Source organism: Choristoneura fumiferana, chromosome 21 (genome assembly GCF_025370935.1).
Source record: "Choristoneura fumiferana chromosome 21, NRCan_CFum_1, whole genome shotgun sequence".
NCBI classification, from domain to species: Eukaryota; Metazoa; Arthropoda; class Insecta; order Lepidoptera; family Tortricidae; genus Choristoneura; species Choristoneura fumiferana.
The window spans coordinates 5,631,600-5,652,591 of record NC_133492.1 but is presented as its reverse complement, the minus strand read 5'-3'; the positions used below and the strand labels follow the sequence as shown (position 1 = coordinate 5,652,591).

Sequence of the window (20,992 nt, the reverse complement as noted above, 5' to 3'; positions counted from 1 at the left end):
TTGAAAAATTAAACTTACATACTTTCTATTTGGATATAGAGTGTAGGTCATAAGCAATAAATGTTACTATGAAACACGATATCTAAAATGAATAAAATGCATTGTACTTATTTCATATTCTTTAATAATGTAAGTTTTATTTTTCAAATCGTCCAGGTTCGATTCGCGAGCTGAGTAAAAGTTTTTTTTTAATGTTTGAATGCAGTTTTTTAGTATAGTTTCAGACTTTCCCATACTGACCGATCTGAATGTTACACCATTGGACACCACAGTCTATTTAATTAGACTCTATTAACTAACATAGTGGTATATTCATAGTGCCTGTTTAAGTTATGGTCGAAATAAAACATGAACATTAAATTATTAGTACATTTTTATTCTATAAAACGTATAATACTATTGCTGTATTACATTATCAAACATAAATGCGAGACATTACAGTGTGACCATAAATAACAGAAATTGGTAAAAACTAGCGTTTAATACGTTGAAAATAAAGGCGTTCCCCTCAGAACTGTGATTAAGGCAGCGTTAGCACTAAGACCGGACGGAATCGGTTTTCCGCCGGATTGAGAACCGGAGACAGATCCGAACCGGCGGCGTCTCCGGCTACCACGTTCACTGTCGTGACCCATATATGGTACAAGACAAAGTAGCTCGTGTCAGTGTGCCATACATGGGACGTCAAATAAAAGTGGTAATCCAAGCCGGTGCGAAACCGACTTTTAGTCCTCGGTCTTTCAATTATGTGAAAGCTATGGTACTTAAATAATATATACTGAGTTTACGATTGATATTTACTTAAAAAAGTCGGTTTGTATGTACGAGGTAATTGTTCCCGCGGGACGCAACGAACCATTATATAAAAGTATCGTACATTAATAAAGGGAAAGATTTCATTCGCCGGTCAAATTCGTTATTACAAATCGCATTGCCAATTTAATTTAAACATTGCTCTGTCCATTTTTAGTGGACAATATTGCCAAAGTCGAATTTGAGATCTACAGTTCTTCCGTAAAAATTCAAATACGAGAGGTATAATGGTGGATGAAGGAAGACAATACGAATCCCTAAAAAATACTCGACCATTTTCTTATCATTTTATTCCGTTTGAGAGACAGAGAGGGTGAATGTGAGGGCTACAAGTTGTATCACCGCTGTCAAAGAATAGGACTATGATGTGATGACAACTGCAATATTAATTATGAGTGAGTGATGTGGATGATGGAGGGTCGGACTTCCCTCCCACACCGGTAATACAACTTATATACTACTGAATATATTCTCCTAATCCTAAATACATATATGTGCTTATTTAGGTAGGTAATATATAGCCGCCACTAGTGGCAGATCTAAATGCTCATGTGGCGCGTGTCGTTCAAACGAGTAGTTTATTTTCTGTGGAAATTTTCAAATAAATATCTATCTGTAAACTCAGTAAAATGGATTATTTTAACATTACAATAAACATTTAGGTGCATAACAAGGGCACAGTGAAAGATAACATCGGCTATAGGCCATCGTTGTCAGAGGCATGATCTTAAATTATCCTGATTCATCTATACCTTGTTATATCTCTAAATAATTAAAATTGTTACACCTCTTTGGAAGGAGTGATCTTCGGATCTCTACGTACTGCGAACAATGAACCATGTAACTGTTCCCAACTAGATATTAGCAGCACATTTAAAATAAGTGACATCTAGCGTTACTAAAAAGCAACACGTCAATAAATTCCGTGTGTGGTATGAATGAATTTGGGAACTCAATGACGCGCTTGCTCGTCAATTTGCCGATAGATGTCTCTGTTCTCAATATCCGTTTACTGCCTGCCACCAAAAAGGTGTTCTATTTAGAAGTGCATACTGACAAACCCCGCGAAGCTAATGGAAATAGGGGCCAACGGAACCCACAGAAGACAATTAAACCCTTATTTGCGTCAACGGTAGAACATAGGTTAACATGGTCGCAAAATTTTAATTTTTTTACAAAACTACGCAATAGAAATTCGGCGTGATTACACTTGCAACACTTGCCGAAATTAAGTCACATTTTGGGGCACAACCGAACTTCGCTCGGACGAGAAAATAAGCCGCGAAACTTCGGTTGCGTGTCTTCATCAGTATGTAACCAGTATGTATACCATACCGCACCCCCTACATCTTTTAGCCCACGCGGGTCCGTCAGTGAGTTAGTAGCTAAGTTACTCCATGCCAGCCATGGCGGCGGGCGGCGGGGGCGCGGCGGCGTCGTTGGACTTCTTCTTGGAGCCCGACACGATGTCGTCGATCCGGAGGAGGAGGATTGCCGTCTCCACCGCTGTTTTGTATACCTAGAAGATGATTTACAGGTCACGTGAATTGGGGTGAATGAATCAAACAGTCCACTGGAAACGCTTAAAAAACTGATCTTTCCTGGCTTCGTAACCACTCATTGATACATTTTATGTGACAGATATCTGTGATGCAGTGATGAACTGATGACAAACAGAGGATTGTCTTGTTTGAATAAACAGAGACAGCATCCGTTTAGCTCCACCATTAAAAGTTTGTTTCACCACTCATTGATAAATTTTATGTTATAGTTAAATGTGATGCAACAAGCACTGGCTCATATGCTACGAGTAACCGTGGGTTAATTTGCAATTCGATCAACACTGCATCTTGTACGTTTGCTGACGCTTACCGAACCTGTGTGGTATCAGCAGTGATCTGAGGCCGTATTGTCTAGAGTTTAGACTTGCAAGAAAAATCGTGCAAGTTGCATTACATTGCGAGGCCGTAAAGCCAACGAGTTTGTAGTGGTCAATCGAGCGCCGCAATGAAATGCAACTTGCACGATTTTTCTTGCAAGTCTAAACTCGGCTTAATAACGTGCTGTCGTTCGTGATAGGATACACCATCTCTTTCTACCCTCGCCTTATACCATATAAGACAAAGAAGTAGTGAATGGAATTGCGATTCCAAGTGCGTTAGACAATAAGGCATTCAGAGGCCTTATTACCTAAAGTATCTGACGCTCGCGATCGCAATCAAATGACAGTTTTTGTACGCGAAATCTGTCATTTGATTGCGATCGCGAGCGTCAGATACTTTAGGTAATAAGGCATCTGCTGTTGTAGCGAGTTAAGTTATACCTGCAGTTTGACGGCAAGCGGCTCCCAAATTCCCTTGACGGCCATGTCGACGATCTCGCCGGTCTCCCCGTCGATGCCGGCGGCGGAGCCCGCGCCGGACGCGTGCCGCGCGCGCAGCGCCGTCAGCGTGCGGATCGTGTTCGCGCCGCAGTTCTGCGCCAGCGTGCGGGGGATTATCTCTGGAAATAATACAATAATCATAATACAAATGTAGTGTTTTGTAAAGAAAGAAAGAAGGAAGGAAAGAAAGAAAGAAAGAAAGAAAGAAGGAAAGAAAATACATTTATTCACAACACAACACACAACAATAGCATTAAGAGTCAAATAGACAACACGTAAGAATGTGTCATTGCTGTTGTGAATCGGACACTGGGCTCAGCATAATGCTGAAGCGTTAATAATAAACACCCCAGCGCTGATTTTCAGCCAGCACCGTTGGTGACCCTCGGACCGCTACAGAGATATACTACACAGTTTTATTACTACATAAGACTACATACATAGATAATTAATTTGTAAACTATGAAACATATTATTAATTTTGTGGCATTAAAATTAGAATTACTTAGATTTTGTAAGAAAAGTTCGTATTTATCTTATTTTCACAACTAGCTAAAGCTAATTGAGATAGCAAAAAAAATAGGAAGTTATCCGACAAAATATGATGGAATAACATTATTCAATAGATCTGTAACAATTTTCACTCTTCTTAGACTTTAAGTGCCGGCTAAGCACCAGCTGATATTCCTGCACTCCGATTTCTGGCCAAAGACCAAGATGCAGGCCGCTACCAACCGAAGCGACTGAAGGTCTATGGTTGAGGCCTATGCCCAACAGTGGACGTCCTACGGCTGAGATGATGATGATGATGAAGACCACTATGTAAATTTTAAGAATTTTCATCTGAATTTAATAAACCCTAGAAGTTTAAATTCAAATACTGAATCTAATGGTTTACGTAAGCCGCGGAGAAAGTCTACTGACTACATATATTAGAATCGGTATTGCAAGGTGGAAATCTAATAATCAAGTAGTACACACGTGACACCACTGCAGGGGCATGGCAACATCTAATAATAATAATAGAGCCCTTTATTCTGAAATTAGTTTTACATGTACACTACGGTAAAGATAAAATATCTCTAATTTCAGTTTGCCTTTTATAGGCCTCCTCCAACGCCTTCCACTGACATCTGTCATTCGCAACCCTTCTCCAGTTTGGACCCACAGTCAGCTTCCCATTTCGTGATCTGCCTTCCCCGTTTCCTCTTCCCATCTCGGGGGTACCACTCGGTTATTGCCTTGGTCCATTTCCCTGTTTCGTCTCGCGTCACGTGTCCAGTCCATCGCCACTTTTGCTGGTCTATCATGGCAACATCTACAAGTACATAATAATCTGGCGGTGTTTACCGAGTGCTTGCGCGACGGCGCGGTAGGGCGTGTTGTGCGCGGAGTTGGCCGACAGCGCTTGGGACACGGCCATCTCCACGGCGCCGCCGCCCGCCACCAGCCGCGGGCTCAGCACCTGCGAACACCCATATCGTCACACGCATCGTCATGGCTAAGGGTCTCCCCTAACCTATCGACGCGGAAACGGCTTAAGCCGATCAAAAACTCTTTTTTTTGTGTAAACAGACAAACTTTCGCATTTATAATATTAGTGGGATTCTTTCTTGTTTCTCACCGACTAAAAAAATATAATAATTATAAGATTGACACTACATTTTGTATATGGCTCATTTAGGTTAAGTTATGTTTCTTTTGTCTCTTTTGTGTTTTCGTGGACCCACTGAAAATCAGCGTCGTTGCACTATGTACTCGGAGTACCTGCAAGTGGTATCCTTTTTTGGAATAATTCAACACTCACCTTTTTGTTTGTTTAGATTTAAGTAAAAACCTGTACATAATGTGATGAATATTATTTCAAAATAAATAGTTCTTTCTTTCTTAAATGTTTAATAAAATGTAAAATTTGTGTCTTCTGTATTAGTGATTCTTTCTTTCTTTCTTTTCTTTCTTTATATCCACGCAATAAAGGCGAAAAAGACGTCGATCGGCTCGACCAACGCGAAATGACATTTACCGACGGGAAGACGGGGTTTTTTTCGCTCTTACTGCGTGGACATAAAGAGTTTTTTGATTCCGCGTCAATCGGTTTGGGGAGGACCCTAACACGCGCTAGCTGTGCGGTCTGTAGCCTCAGCAATCTCTCGCCCGCCACCGCAAACTAACATGTACTTGGTAATAAATGGAGTCAAGTTTTAAGCCTATTTATTATTTGAAACAACCCTCAACAACCAGCAATAGACTATCTCTAAACAAGAATAACAGTACTTCTGGTTTCTTAACGCATTCACTACCACCTGACTTCCACAGATGCCACCGACGCACATGTGCTTTCAAGATGTATGAATCATTATGACAGCGGCACTGGGTGAAGTTCCGAAAACGCATATATGCGTCGGTGGCAGTGAATGCGTTAATGCCTTTGAGAGTTGCCGTCTTCTCAATAAACATCACAACTGTCATAGCCAAAGAAACTAGAAGCACTGTATGTGTTATTTTTGCTTTGATTTAAATCGGCCAATGACATAAAAACGCACAAGTAAAATAAAATCAGGACTGTAATAAACACACCCAGTCACAGAACGTCTATTCCACGTGAAAGGGAATTACCACGGCCAAGACTATGCTGAGCTGCGATTCTGTTCAACTCAAAACTTTTGCTCAAACCTTTTGAGTCAAAAGGTGCAAGCCCAGGCTCGAATCTACGACCCTTTGCTTGAGAGAGCTACCACAACTACCTAGAGTAGAGCGTCGATTAATTTCAGTACATGCAAGAAAATTTAGTAACTGTAATTACCAGATTCTTAGCTACGTGCAGGGCATCTTGCAAATTCCTCTCGATTTCGTTCAACACATCCTTAGAAGCACCGCGAAGTAGAATCGTGCATGCCTGGAAAACATGAAATCATATATAGTTTGAAATAAAGTTTAGTTTATATGTAGATCGCTGGACATCTGGAATAACATAGGCTACTTTTTATCCAGACATTTCCACTAGATAGGGATAAAATCTTGAAATCTCATCCGCTGTATATGGAGTCACGAAATTTGGCACTATTGTTTACAACGCAACGTCAATAAAGACCACAATGTAATTCTCACCGGAATTTTGTAAATCCCGAAATTTCAATTCAACCTACAAATAAATAATAAGTCAGGAAGCGTAACTCAAAACAAATTCCACACAAAAAGTGGCCATACTTTAAACCAAAACGACTTATGATCACAATGCGAATCATTTTTGTGGTTCCAAATAGACGTGCTTGTTGATTGGTTAAAATTCAGAAACAAAGCAGGGATTGGTTTGCGCGCGTGATGCAATGTCAGATGCACGACAAATGACGCGCAGAACACGGTTTAAAAATCGTGTTCGCAAGGCCATCTTTCTGATGCTCCTGACTTATTATTTATTCGTAGAATTCAACTGCTGTATCTAATGATATTCGCGCGCGAAGCCGCGGGTAATAACTTTGATTTGATTGATTTGGACCGCAGGAAAATGGCCAATGGACCGCTTTTTGACACGGCTTCTCTAGACTACAAGACTAAGGGGCTGTTTCACCACCCATTGATTAACTTTATTAGACGGATAAATGAGATGCCGTCTCCGTCTATTCGAACAAAACAAACAGAGACGGCATTACACACACACAGTACAGGGGGTAAGTCCCAATATGCCGTACCTTGGGATTCTTGCACTCAGTAACGAAGGTGAAGTACTCGTCGCCGATCTTCTTGACCTCGAACTTGCCGGCGAGCGTGCCGACGTCGCTCTCGCGCAGCTCCTCAGTTCGGTTCACGATGGTGGCGCCGCACGCGCGCGCCAGACGGTTGTTGTCTGTCTTACGCAGCCTGGGAAAACGATTTTTTTTTTATAGTTGTTTTTTTCTAGCCCTTTTAACCCGGCTGACGAGTTAACTCGTTTTGAGCGATAAGCTCTCAGATCCAATAGCCTAGTATACTCGTTTTCAAATTTTTGTCACTACATCCTGGATTAGGGCAATCGGCAATTACTTCCGTAGCCGGACACATTTCGTCCCATACTCATGGCCTTGAGTCATACCTAGTTGCTATAGTATCATTTTGACAATATTAGCTAACGAGTTATCTCGTCAACCAGCTCTACAAAGCGTTTTACCTAGCAGCGTTAAATCGCCTTTCAGACGTATGAGCATCATTTCTGTGAACGAGTTTACTCGCCTACAGGACTGAGGAGCCGATATCATTTCACTGAACCTGGCAAACTGGGTAGATTTTGTGTACGACTTTGCCGAAACGAAAGGGCTAGAAAGAGATGGAACGCAAACTTCATTCACTCGTTATTTCGAAGCATTATTCGAGCGTTTCAACCGCCTCAATGACCATATCGATTATTTTACAAGCTTTTACTTAACTTGCAATGTATGTACGTATGTATGTGCTGGTCAAATCTTGCAACAAAATTTTGACCCACTTCCAGCGCCAGAGGGGTCAGATTGACTTAAAATTTGACATACTTATGTGTGCAAGTATTTTGGATGGCGAACAATTTTTTGATTTGCATCCTCTTTGCTGTCGGTGGCTGATTGGCGCAAGTCCTTTGCCGCGCGCCTTCGATCGTAAAAAAAGGCGGCAGTCAGCCAGACTTCAAAAAAACTCTCGGCGGATATATATTATTGCGGTTGTGCTCAGTTTTGTAAAATAAATATTAATTGTGATTGTAGACATTGTAAATAGTTTTGTGTGTAAATAATAACAAACTTTATACGCCTAAAAACTAGCTAGTGAAGTGGCGGTGCGGACTATTGCGGCTTTACGGACTTAGGTAAGCGAGCGTCATACATCGAAGTCGGTTTCATTGAGGTATGTTTTTCATGAATTGTTCTCTAGACATAATGCTGCACAGAAGAGCAAATAAGCCACGGCCTTGGTAGCAGTCACTATTCGAAGGTTTATTAAACATATTTGGTCCATCGTCGCTCGGAGTTTTGTTTCGTTCTGTTGCAGTTTAGGTTAGTTTTAAATAAAAGTTATCTGTATAAAAACGGTGTTAGACAGCTTTTTTCGTTTTATTTAGATTCAAAACACTGAAATAATATTTTGTGTGAATACTTATTTTAGTTTTGCGGAATAATTTAGTAATTCTTTCATTGCATTCGACAGTCATTTGTTTTAAGCGTGGACACGGCCGGCCCCGGCTGACGCTTGCGTTCTAAATTCAAAATGGCAAAAATCAAAGCTTGTGAAGTAAAATTAAAATTAGAATGCGATTGGTTTAAAGCTTCTGTCGAAATGATTAAGTCGCCTGACTTTAATTCGAGTATTTTAGCCGCGCGATTACGAAAATTAGAGGCTCATTTTAATAACTTGACAATGGCATATGAAGGCTTACTAGAGGTTGAGTCAGACGAGGAAAAAATAAAGGAATATGATAGTCAGTACCGGAACGCTACTTTACAATATAACGAGTGTGATGCCAAATCAGCTGAGCTGCCGATTTCTGTGGATATTAGTAGCAACGGCGCGGCGGCCACGGCGGCGGCACAAGAGGCGGCGGCGCCTGCTCCGCGCCTGCCTCAGATTAATTTACCTCAGTTTGACGGTGATATCTTTCAGTGGGTCAGCTTTTATAGCTTATATTCCTCGTTAGTGTTATCAAGGAAAGATATATCTGACACAGAGAAATTCCATTACTTAATTTCTCATGTACAAAATGAACCGAGGTCGTTGATTCAGCACTTACCTATGACGGCTTTATCTCTTGCCACGGCACTCGAAATTCTTACCTCGCGTTATCATAATAAGCGTTTGTTGTCCGATCGCCACATTTCGCGTATTTTGAATCTACCACCATTGAGGAATCATAACGCATTAAGAACTAACATATTGAATCCTTTGCTCGAATCCACTCAGGCATTGAAAAGTTTTGGATTACCAGTTGATGAATGGAGTTATCTTTTACTGCATATTGCATTAACAAAGTTGCCGTTGGAGTTAAAAACGCGTTTTGAGCAAACATACGGTGGACTGAAAGAAAATTTACCAAGATTTGATGAACTAGTGGTTTTCTTGCAAAACGAATGTCATTTTATTGACACAGCCAATTCATTTGATTCAATGACGAAACTATTGAATACATATAATATTAGTGACAATAATAATCGATTCGCAGAAAAACGGTGCGCATTCTGTTCAATGAATCATTCATTGCAAGATTGTTTTAAATTTAAAAAAGGCTCTCCTACTGACCGAAAGTCTTGGGTGCGAAATAACAATCTGTGTTTCAGATGTTTCGGTAATCACTCAGCGGTAATGTGCAAGCAATTTATCCCGTGTGCACGTTGCGGTAATGTTGGACATAATTATTTAATTTGTTCCATCGACATGAATCCGCAACGGAATGTGATTCAGTCTCATGAGCCACAAGAGCAACCACTGCGGCGCACACAGTGCGGGGGCGTGCGCGCCGGCAACTGCGCGGTGCTGAGCGGCGCGGCGCAGGTGCCGGCGGCGGCGGCGGCGGTGGCGGGCCCCGCTGCGCAGTGCCAGTGCGCGTGCTCTGTGCGCGAATTACCCGCACCAACTTGCAATAACTCTGAATAGCAACTAGTCACAAGTAGTGTTTCAACGGATCCGGTATTAGCAGAAGATGTTATTTTACCTACAGTAATTGTAAATATTGTTTCAGCATGTGGTGAACTTGTTAAAGCACGGGCTTTGTTAGATTTTGGTTCACAAGTCTCAGTTGTTCGTAGTGATTTTGTTAATTTGTTGGGGCTGAAGAAACATTACTCTGTGACACCGTTGACAGGTATAGGTGGTACTCAATCAAAAGGTGGCAACCATATTGTCACAATTAATTTTCGGTCGGAACGTAATGTGAATACTTTTATGTCGGTAAACGCGGTAGTTTTAAAATTACCTACCACGTATGTTGCGGCTCGGCTCGGTATTTCTAGCATGGTAGGTATTTCGGATAGCGGTTTCGGTCATATGTCCAGGGTGGACATTATATTCGGTTGTGATATTCTCGGTGAAATTATTGAAGGTAACAAGGTGACTTTGCGGCCCGGCGGTCCTTACGCTATTGATACTATATTTGATTTTGCTCTCTTTGGGCCAATACGTGGTGATGAAAGCGGTACGTTACCTCGTAGTGTAGATTATTTTTCGGGTGTTTCTTTAGTAGAAGCGGTCGAACGATTTTGGAAGGCGGAGGAACCACCACCTATGGGTTCGATAAAAGATCCAATGGATGTGATCTGTGAACAATTGTTTGTTAAATCGGTGACTCGCGGTTCGGACGGTAAATATATGGTTCGGTTACCTTTAGTTCCTGGTCACGCGACTATAGGTGATTCTAAGCAAATTGCTGTTCGTCGGTTAATGTGTTTAGAAAGGCGTATGAGTACTCAGCCTAAATTTAAAGAAAAGTATGTTGAATTTATGCGTGAGTATATGAACCTCGGGCACATGCAGCCCTCGCAGTTTGATATTGACTCGGGCCAAGAACATTACATTCTTGCGCATCATGGAGTATTCAAAAATTCGGGCGATACTGAAAAGATACGTGTAGTTTTTGACGGCAGTGTAAAAACAACTAGTGGGGTTAGCTTGAACGATTGTTTATTTTCTGGAGAGAAACTACAAAATGATATAACTAAAATTATTTTAAATTTTCGGGTTCCACTGTTTGTGTTTACAACTGACGTGAAAATGATGTTTAGGATGACTTGGATCCACCCCGAGGATCGAAAATATCAATTGATTCTTTGGAGATGGAATCGCTCGGAACCGATTCGTATTTTTGAACTGACTACAAATACGTATGGGTTAAAATCAAGTCCCTATGTGGCAATTCGTAGTCTTCATCAGTTGGCAGTTGATGAGCAGGAACGATATCCAAGAGCGGCAAAGATTTTGTTAGCAAATTCATATGTTGATGATATTAATGGAGGTGCAGATTCTATTCAAGAAACTCGAGAGATCATGAATGAGCTGATACAGCTTATGAAAACTGCTGGTTACGAATTAAGAAAATGGGCATCAAATGAACCTTGCTTGATATCTGACTTTCCAAAAGATCATTGCGAAATTCCTCGTTCTTTTGACGATGATACGGATTCTACTTTTATCAAGGTGCTAGGCATCCAATGGAACCCTTCAACAGATAGTTTCACTTACAGGATTAACTTACCGTCTGAACAATCAAAAGTCACTCGACGTAGCATTTTGTCGTCTTTGGCGAAATTATTTGATCCAATGGGATGGATTTGTGCTGTGGTGTTTCGGATTAAATTACTTTTACAGGAATTATTGAGCGACGGAGCTAAACATGTTGAATGGGACACACCTGCACCCAAAAATTTAGTTACGAAATGGAAGGCCATAATTTCAGATTTGCCGAATTTAAAGAACGTTTCGATACCACGTTGCTTAAAATCTAATAATTAAAAAATGTTCTCTTTACATGGTTTTTTGTGATGGGTCGTCCTGCGGATATGCAGCTGCGGTATATTTACGATCGGAAAATGATGATGGAGGAGTTATGGTTCGCTTGGTTACAGCTAAATCTCGTGTTGCTCCACTTAAAACTAAGTTGACTATACCGCAACTGGAGTTAAATGGTGCTGTCTTGCTTGTTAACTTGTTATCACATGTGTACAGATATTTGAGCGAGTTCCCAACCAGCAAAATCCCTCTTACAACCATCTCAAGACTATAAATTTTCACTCTAATATTGGTTTTATATCATCGTATAAGCCTGGATTTGGGCACAAATTATAAGCGTATTTATTTTAACATCGTCCTAATATCAGTCTTATTGAATACTGTTCGCATTTACAATAATCTTTACAAAACTAATTTAAGCTGCCTTAGGCTAATATCGCTTTTACGTAAGTATTTTGTAAGCCTGCATAGGCTTATATTGGTCCAACGTTAGAATCTTGTGAGCCTAAACAAGCTTATTTTGATTTTATGTACGACCACACGAAATTTTGAAACATTCCGCGTGCATTATGCTCGGTGAGTGAACTGCAGCGTGGCAGAATAAAATATTGTAGTGACAAACTGAATGCAAGTATAATAATAGTAGTAATATTAATAAGGTGTTTGTTATCATTGGTGGTTCTTTATGTTGCGCGGTAAGTATTTACGTTGGAACATATTATTTACTGTAAAGTAGACCCTGTTTTACGCTTCAAATTTCATGCGCCCACTCAAATAATTAATTAAAATAGTATTTTCTATCCTCGTATATTTTTTTATTTCTATAATTGTAGTGAAAATGTTGCCATTGTTATAGTTGCACTTTTCCAGCGCACTATTAGACTATTGTAAGATCATTTACTCTAATATTAGCATTCTGAATACCAATGGTACGGCCATGTTGAATTAATTTAGGGTTCCTTGCTTTACCTACATAAAACATGAACTGTTTAACCTTTACCTGATTTTATCCTAACCTGATCACTTGACTTTATAAAAACAAATATACTAAGTTTTTACTTTTTATTTAAGTGACAACGTTGGTGATGTAAATGGCTGAATATATGGATTTAGACCATTACTTGACCAAGAAAGACTTCCATATGTTAAAGAATTTAACATGGCCTTGGAAAGAAACTCATTTCTTGTTGAGTGAAACGTGTCACGGATGCGGCCATTACAATAACGTTTTTTTCAGTTCCTATCTTAGTAGTGACAGTAAATCCTTTTTCAAGCTGATTCATTTTATAAACAAAAGGCGCATCTAAATTTGATGGCTTTACATCTCCTGAGTAAATATCTGTAAAAGAAGATGAAAACCATAAAATCAAACAAATATTAGTAAATTGTTCACATAGGGAAATAATATAAAGAAAGTCACAGATTGCGGGTATTTGGCCCGAGCCGAAGGCGAGGGCCATAAACAAGCTATCTGAGGCTTTCTTTACAATTTCCCGTGGTGAGCATATGATTTTACATCTTCCCCTGGGTGTAAAATGGCAATTGCCATGTAAATATAATTACAACCCGAAAGGATATTTGTGCGAATTACCTACTCAGGCACAAAAAGTGCTACTTTGCGCACTAGTGTGGAAAAGTATACGCCATTTCTAGAAGAGTTATAGCATGCATTTTTCCGTGATATAATAATTTCTTGATGGCCACAGCAATCTCTGGAATTGGGTTTTGCGACTTATACAGGTTGAATTCTAATTAGGCGTTGATACGAAAGCGTATGCATATACTGATTAGTGCCCAACTGCAGTGTAAATCACCTTTTAAGGCAAAATCTTTTTCATAATCGGTTTCGTCCTCGGTCGAAGATTCATTTTCACTGACATGATCTATGCCACAGACTGAATCTCTGTCCTTTATATCGACTTCTTGCATGAAATAAAATCCTGCAGAACCCTCACCAATATCTTTCTCAACACTTAACTTGTCTGGTGTTTTTATGTTATGCTTATATTAGGCTGACATTCTTACAAAAGCATTTATCAAAACCATTATAAAATCAAATGAACTAATATCATTCTAATATCTTACTAAACTATTGCTATTGATCTTATAATAGCTTTAAACAAGATCAAAAAAGTATACGCTTATAATGTTCTTATGTTATGCGGATATTAGTCTGACATTCTTACAAGAGCATTTATCAGGACCATTATAAAATCAAATTAACTAATATCATTCTAATATCTTACTAAACTATTGCTATTGATCTTATAATAGCTTTAAACAAGATCAAAAAGTATACGCTTATAATGTTCTTATGTTATGCTGATATTAGTCTGACATTCTTACAAGGGCATTTATCAGGACCATTATAAAATCAAATGAACTAATATCATTCTAATATCTTACTAAACTATTGCTATCGATCTTACAATAGCTTTAAACAAGATCAAAAAAGTATACGCTTATAATGTTCTTATGTTATGCTGATATTAGTCTGACATTCTTATAAGAGCATTTATCAGGACCATTATAAAATCAAATAAACTTAGAGAATGGTGCTATAAGAACAGATATTCTCAAGTACAATGAGTCTTCGTAAATGTTATTGTAGGAGTAAGAGACTTATAATAGTATTATAAAATGAGCTTATATACATATATGAGACTAGGTTATAAGATAGAGAGTTCTTGAGTCTGTACTAGCTTATCTAAGGCTAATATAAGAGCAGTAACATGTTCCAAAACAATTATAAGAGCGCTATAAGCCCACCACTCTCATAAAGTGCGCAATCCAAGACTTTTTTGCTGGTTGGGTTATCATTTGTATTTTCGGACGTTATTGGATGGTGTGACAGCACTATCGTTTTAGCTTGGTTGCACGTTCCTCCTCATAAATTGGAAGTTTTTCAAGGCAATAGAGTATCACAAATTAAAGATAAAAAATTGCCTATGGTTTGGAGACACGTGCCAGGGGATTTAAATTGTGCAGATGTAGCTTCACGAGGATGTTCTGCAACTCAGCTACTGGAGCATCAAATTTGGTGGGGCCCAGAGTGGTTACGCCAGGCTCGTGAATTGTGGCCTCATGATAAAAAAACGGAAATATCTACTGTATTACCGGGAATACGGTCAAAATCCATCAATGTTACGATTTCCGAAAAAGGATTTGATTTATAGAGTCGTTACAGTTCATTCGTAAAACTAATAAACGTAACGATTTATGTTTACCGTTTTATAAATGCTTGTCGAAAGCGGACTAATGTCAACAAAAATCCTGTCTTGGAACGTCGTATGGTTGTTATTAATTTAATAAGTATGGTTCAAAGAATACATTTTGATAACTATATTGCCGATTTAACCGCAGGAAAACCTATTCGAGATTCCTTAAAAAAACTGAACTTATTTTTAGACAACGGATTGATTCGCGTAGGTGGGCGTTTATGTCATTCGGATTTGCCCTATACGGCGCGCCATCCCATTCTGCTTCCCGCTAAAAATAAGTTTACAGTATTATTGGTTGAACATTACCATAGAATATTCTGTCATGTAGGAGCCAATACGCTGGCAGCAATTTTGTCTCGTAATTACTGGATATTAAACATGCGATATTTAACTAAGAGCGTAACATTTAAATGTGTGACATGTTTTAAAGCTAATCCACGGCAACATCAACCATTTATGGCTGACTTGCCAGCTGACCGTGTTCGATCTTCACGTGCTTTTGAAGGAGTTGGGACAGATTTTGCGGGACCCATTCTCATTAAAAGCAGTGTTTTGAGAGGTGCTCGGATTCAAAAATGCTATTTGTGTATTTTCGTGTGTTTGGCTACAAAGGCGGTACATTTAGAGGTAGTTTCGGAACTTTCAGTAGAAGGATTTGTGGCAACTTTATCTAGATTTGTCTCTCGAAGAGGTCTTCCATCCTTGATTCGCTCTGATTGCGGAACTAACTTTGTTGGGACAAACAAGTATTTGAAGGAGTTGTACATATTTTTAAGGGATAATCATTCTGAAATAGAACGTCAATCGTCGCAAAGTAATATAACCTGGTTGTTTAACCCTCCCAGCAGCCCTAACATGGGAGGATTATTTGAAGCGGCCGTTAAGTCAGCAAAGACCCATATGCATCGTGTACTCGGGGAAAGACGACTCACCTTTGAGGAGCTGAGTACATTCTTCACCAAAGTAGAGGCTGTCATGAATTCCAGGCCGCTTTGTCCTCAGAGTTCGGACCCAGCTGATTTGGAAATTCTAACACCCGGTCATTTTTGAATCGGTCAACCTCTTGTATCATTGCCAGAATATCCATTTGAAGAAACAAATTTTAATCGGTTATCGCGTTTTCAACAAATTCAAAAAATGTCTCAACATTTTTGGTCTCGTTGGCGAAATGAATACCTGCATACGTTACAACAACGTCCTAAATGGACTTCACGTTTGTCTGCTCCTAAAGTCAACGATTTAGTCTTAATAAAAGAAGATAATTACCCTCCTTTGCAATGGAAACGTGGTCGGATTATAAAACTATTGCCTGGACAGGACGGAACAGTTCGAGTAGTCGAGCTCAAAACTCAAAACGGTACATTACTTAGGCCGGTATCAAAATTGTGTATTTTGCCTTTAGATGGTGACTGTTAACTAATGCTCGGCTTGGTTCTGGGGGGGAAATATGTGCAAGTATTTTGGATGGCGAACAATTTTTTGATTTGCATCCTCTTTGCTGTCGGTGGCTGATTGGCGCAAGTCCTTTGCCGCGCGCCTTCGATCGTAAAAAAAGGCGGCAGTCAGCCAGACTTCAAAAAAAACTCTCGGCGGATATATATTATTGCGGTTGTGCTCAGTTTTGTAAAATAAATATTAATTGTGATTGTAGACATTGTAAATAGTTTTGTGTGTAAATAATAACAAACTTTATACGCCTAAAAACTAGCTAGTGAAGTGGCGGTGCGGACTATTGCGGCTTTACGGACTTAGGTAAGCGAGCGTCATACATCGAAGTCGGTTTCATTGAGGTATGTTTTTCATGAATTGTTCTCTAGACATAATGCTGCACAGAAGAGCAAATAAGCCACGGCCTTGGTAGCAGTCACTATTCGAAGGTTTATTAAACATTATGTAAGTCCGGATCCTGTGACAATACAATAATCTGGCAATGGCTTCCTAGGCTTATACAATGACGATGTCGCGCGTATGAAGTGCGGTCTACGTGAGCAGTTTATTTGTTTATTAAACAAGTTTTATTTAAGTCTTCGCGCCGTATAGACGCACTTTACCTGCGAATGGCGGTGATGCCGGCCTTCACGAGGTAGTGTTGCGCGAGGTCGGAGACTCCCTTCTCGGTGAACACGATGTCGGGTTTCAACGCGATGATATCTTCGCACTGACGCAGCACGTGCTCTTCCTCCAACTGGAGTAGCTTTGTGAAATCCTAGCGGCATACAGGTAATATTGTAGTCATTGGACATAGACCTCCCCCATAGACTTCCAGTTGCTTCGGTTGGAAGCGGCTTGCATCCACCATAATTGTAGCAGTCACCTGCGTTATCTGACACAGCGGAGTGTGCAAAAATATCTGACACATTCAACCGGTCCTAGAAATAGTGTTGTATCACATATGCACGCTTTGCTGTCAGATATTGGTGCTGCTGACTCGACTTTGTATTTTAGTATACAAGGTGTATAAAAATTTTCGAAATCCGGAAATCGTAATTGCTTGCAAACGCCAATAGTGGCGTGTGGTGCCATCTATTGCAACTAACAGAAGTCACGCCCCAAATTAGTTGGAAAGGGGAAGAATATGATGTAAAATCACCATTAGATATTTCGGAGCGGCCGCGGAGGTCAAAAATATCGGAGCACGCACTCTATTCTCAAATCATTAGAGTTAATGTTTCGATATTTTTTAATCACCTTGGCCTAAGTCAATATTTTTAATACTATTTGTTTTTATTAGAAATACACTGTCTTAGGCAACTAGCCTAACCTAACTAGATACACGTGCCGGGATTAAAATGTCTCGTGAATCTCCTAAAAATGTAGGAATTCCTGCCTATCATCATCAGGGCAGGCAGCATTTCATCTCCACAAGCCACCTTACCTGTTCCCCGACGATCTCGATGTTGGTCTGGCTCTCCCCCTTCTTATATTCGAGGGGGCAGTCGAGCAGTATGATGCGCGGATTGTCTATCTGGCGCCGCATCTTGGGATGCGTCACGTCCTTGTTTATCATTACGCCGTTGAGCACGCGCGACTCTTCTAGGGTACCGCCAGGGATCTTCTCTACTTTCGCGTAGCTAGAAGAAAATATAGCAGCATTAAAATATAATCGGATAAAATTACCTATACTTTTTCAGTTTTCATCCACTAAGTTTATACAAGTGGCCCACCTGCCATAAAAATTATATTGATTTTTACAATACTATAAAACCCGCAGCATCATTGTAACAACTCATGGGTGGCCCGAAAAAAGCCCAAAGACCCAAAAAAAGATTTAGCACCATTCTATTTAAATTATGATTTATCTAAGAATTCAACTAACTTTTTGATATCCACTTCAACCCGTCCATTCTCATTGACCATAACAGTATTGACGGCATCAAGAGCAATGTCAACAGCTAGGTCTGCCCAGCGCCCAACGTACTTCGTGCCCACACATGAACGGATCTGAAAATTAATGAACATCAATACCCTAGCCAAGCTAAGCTTATAATTGTTTGGTTAAGTCTAACACATACAAAAGCACAATTGTCTTTACCATTTCTTTCTGTCACACAGTGCACCGTATCCTATAGAACGGGGGTAAAAAAAGATGGTGTATGCGATCACGAGCGCTGGCATGTTAAACAATACGGCCACAGGTCATTTAGATACAGAAATATTTAAAGGGAACCCCTCCATTAAGGACAGAAAGTTCAATATAGATTTTCATTATTTGGCTATAAGAAAAATAAAATGTAGTATTTACAAGTCAGAATTTAGAAAGTTGAATCAATAAGACATGACATTGGTTATTTACTATAATTCTGTAATTTTTAATTGATCAATAAATAAATGACAATTTTCAGCATTACATGTTACTCATATATTAGCATTGATCCAGATTTATCTTTCCCTTGACTTTCTGCTTTGTTAGTAGCAGAGAAGAAAGGAAAGAGAAAAAAGAAAAAACAAAGAAAGGAATAAGTAAACAATAAAAACCGGCCAAGAGCGTGTCGGACACGCCCGAAATAGGGTTCCGTAGCCATTACGAAAAAATTAAGTAATATTATATTTCAAGTTGAATATTTTGCAAACGCATCACTAAATCTAAAAATCGTTTTAGCAACCCCCTAATGGTTTTAAAAGACCTATCCAACGATACCCCACACTAAAAAATTGGATGAGAAAAAAAAAACATCCTCACTTTACGTCTATGGGAGGTACTCTAAAAAAATTATTTTTGATTTTTTTATTGTACCATTTTCTCGGCATAGTTTACATATATATTCGTGCAAAATTACAGCTTTCTAGCATTGAGCAAAGCCGCGGACAGACAGACAGACATGGCGAAACTATAACTATAATATACTTTTTGCTATTTTGGCTACGGAACCCTAAAAATGAAGGAAAGGAAAGGGAGGTAAGGAAGAAGAAAGGTACAGGTTTCATTCAAAGTCAAAGTTATCATTACTTACAACTTCCTTCATCTTCTCCTTGTCGTTCATATCAATGGGAACAGAAATTTTGTCTTGCAGCAATTTGACAGCATCCTCAAGCGCCTGTCGGTACTCCCTGATGATGACGGTAGGGTGAATGTTCTGCGCCAAGAACTGCTCTGCTACAGCCAGCATCTCACCCGCTAGGACAATTACTGATGTGGTACCATCACCAACCTGACAAATAGAAACATGTTTTCATTTGAAGAATTTATTTACTTAAGCACTGTGTTATTATTTTGTAGAAACCTTAACTACAACTCTTTAATTTTGAAAGGAGGCCTGGCCCTATACTACGAAGTGCTAAATTCACCCTTCATATCTTTTCATCCTGCTGACACTAATATGCAACAGCCAGCAGTAGTACTGTAGTATGTAATTAGGCTGCTGGCTTATAACTATTATTAATTCTTCACAAGCTTTGCATCTCAGTTGGTAGTGGGAGCAAGCATAATTTAAAGGCATAGGCTAAAGATACAAACATAGCGAGCCCTAGGGAATTCAAAATCGGTTTTGTTGTATGGAGAAAACCCGGTTTTCGGTTTTTCTGAATACATCAAAAACCGGTTTTGTATTCCCTAGCGAGCCCCTTAGCCAATTAATATTTGTTTGTTTTTTTTTATTGTTTCTAGCCAATTGAAATTCGAAAACCACCAAATCCACCAAAATTATATTTTAAATTTCACAATGCTATCCCACAAGCCAGTTCATTTACTAACTCACTTACACAGTTAGTTATATTAATTATAAAATGTGCATACCTATATTCTCACAATTTGAACAAAAAGGTGTGGAGATATTTGACTATAATATAAACAACAACCATTTGCTTGCACAAACGTTAACTGGATAATGAGACATCTTACTATTTTATAGTAATTATCATATTTTGCCTACTAACACAGAGACAAAGGAAAGTAACCCAGAATAAAACAAGTTGGTCTGATGGAATTGTTCATGAGTTAAAAAACCAAACAAAAGTTTAAAAATTACATGCCGTTATCGTAATTTTCGACTTCTTTTTTACAAGAGTTATGTGTTAACTAGCAATAAGGATAATTAAAAATCCTAACCTCTTCATCTTGGGTTCTGGCAATTTCAATCATGAATTTAGCGGCCGGGTGCTGCACTGTGATCTCACGGAGAATAGCGTTGCCGTCATTTGTCATCACGATGCCTCCCATCGGGTCCATCAACATTTTCAACATAGCCTGAGGTCCAAGGCATGTTCGAATAACGTCCGCTATTGTCTAAAATAAACATAAAATACATTGAATATTCACTGAAATCAGTTTTTCAGAGCGAAAATGATAACTTAAAATAACTTTGAGCACATATTCACCTTTCCAGCGTTAATATTTTCGATCTGAACCTTCCGGCCGGACTCACGTTTTGTGTTTTGACCTGAAATGGTGATTCAACGAACAAATAAAATGCAAGTTTCATAGGAAATTTAAAAGCATATATCAGAAAATACTTACTCAAAACTAATATGGGCTGCTGACCAAACATTTTGATACAACTTTTGTGAAATAAAACGTGAAATTCCCAGTAATTCGAACAGAAGAAGTTCAATAAATTTCAGAAAGAAAATCGCGTGGTGACTAATGTTGCCAGGCGAAGAAGTTTTTAATAAAAATATAAAAACGAGAAATGAAAGACAATGT

General features: G+C 39.2%; 1 protein-coding gene across 1 annotated transcript; it reads right to left on the bottom strand.

Annotated features, from left to right (window-relative positions):
* Nucleotides 1-355: 355 nt before the first annotated feature.
* Nucleotides 356-20,953, bottom strand: CCT3 (chaperonin containing TCP1 subunit 3). Its single transcript, XM_074103793.1, has 12 exons — nucleotides 20,807-20,953; nucleotides 20,668-20,729; nucleotides 20,399-20,575; nucleotides 19,305-19,502; nucleotides 18,170-18,294; nucleotides 17,729-17,924; nucleotides 16,905-17,059; nucleotides 6,886-7,054; nucleotides 6,000-6,092; nucleotides 4,547-4,661; nucleotides 3,137-3,315; nucleotides 356-2,332 (listed from the first exon to the last, which is right to left on the bottom strand). The coding sequence occupies exons 1-12, from the start codon at nucleotides 20,835-20,837 to the stop codon at nucleotides 2,204-2,206; spliced, it is 1,629 nt and encodes a 542-aa protein (XP_073959894.1). The 5' UTR covers nucleotides 20,838-20,953; the 3' UTR covers nucleotides 356-2,203.
* Between the last annotated feature and the right edge of the window lie 39 nt (nucleotides 20,954-20,992).

Excerpts from the sequence above, each read along its gene's own strand:
- CCT3 (XM_074103793.1), bottom strand. The coding sequence starts at position 20,837 with ATGTTTGGTCAGCAGCCCATATTAGTTTTGA. Across the intron at positions 4,662-5,999 it reads TGCACGTAGCTAAGAATCTG|GTGCTGAGCCCGCGGCTGGT; the intron begins GTAATTACAGTT and ends GGGTGTTCGCAG. Across the intron at positions 3,316-4,546 it reads CGCCGTCGCGCAAGCACTCG|AGATAATCCCCCGCACGCTG; the intron begins GTAAACACCGCC and ends TATTATTTCCAG.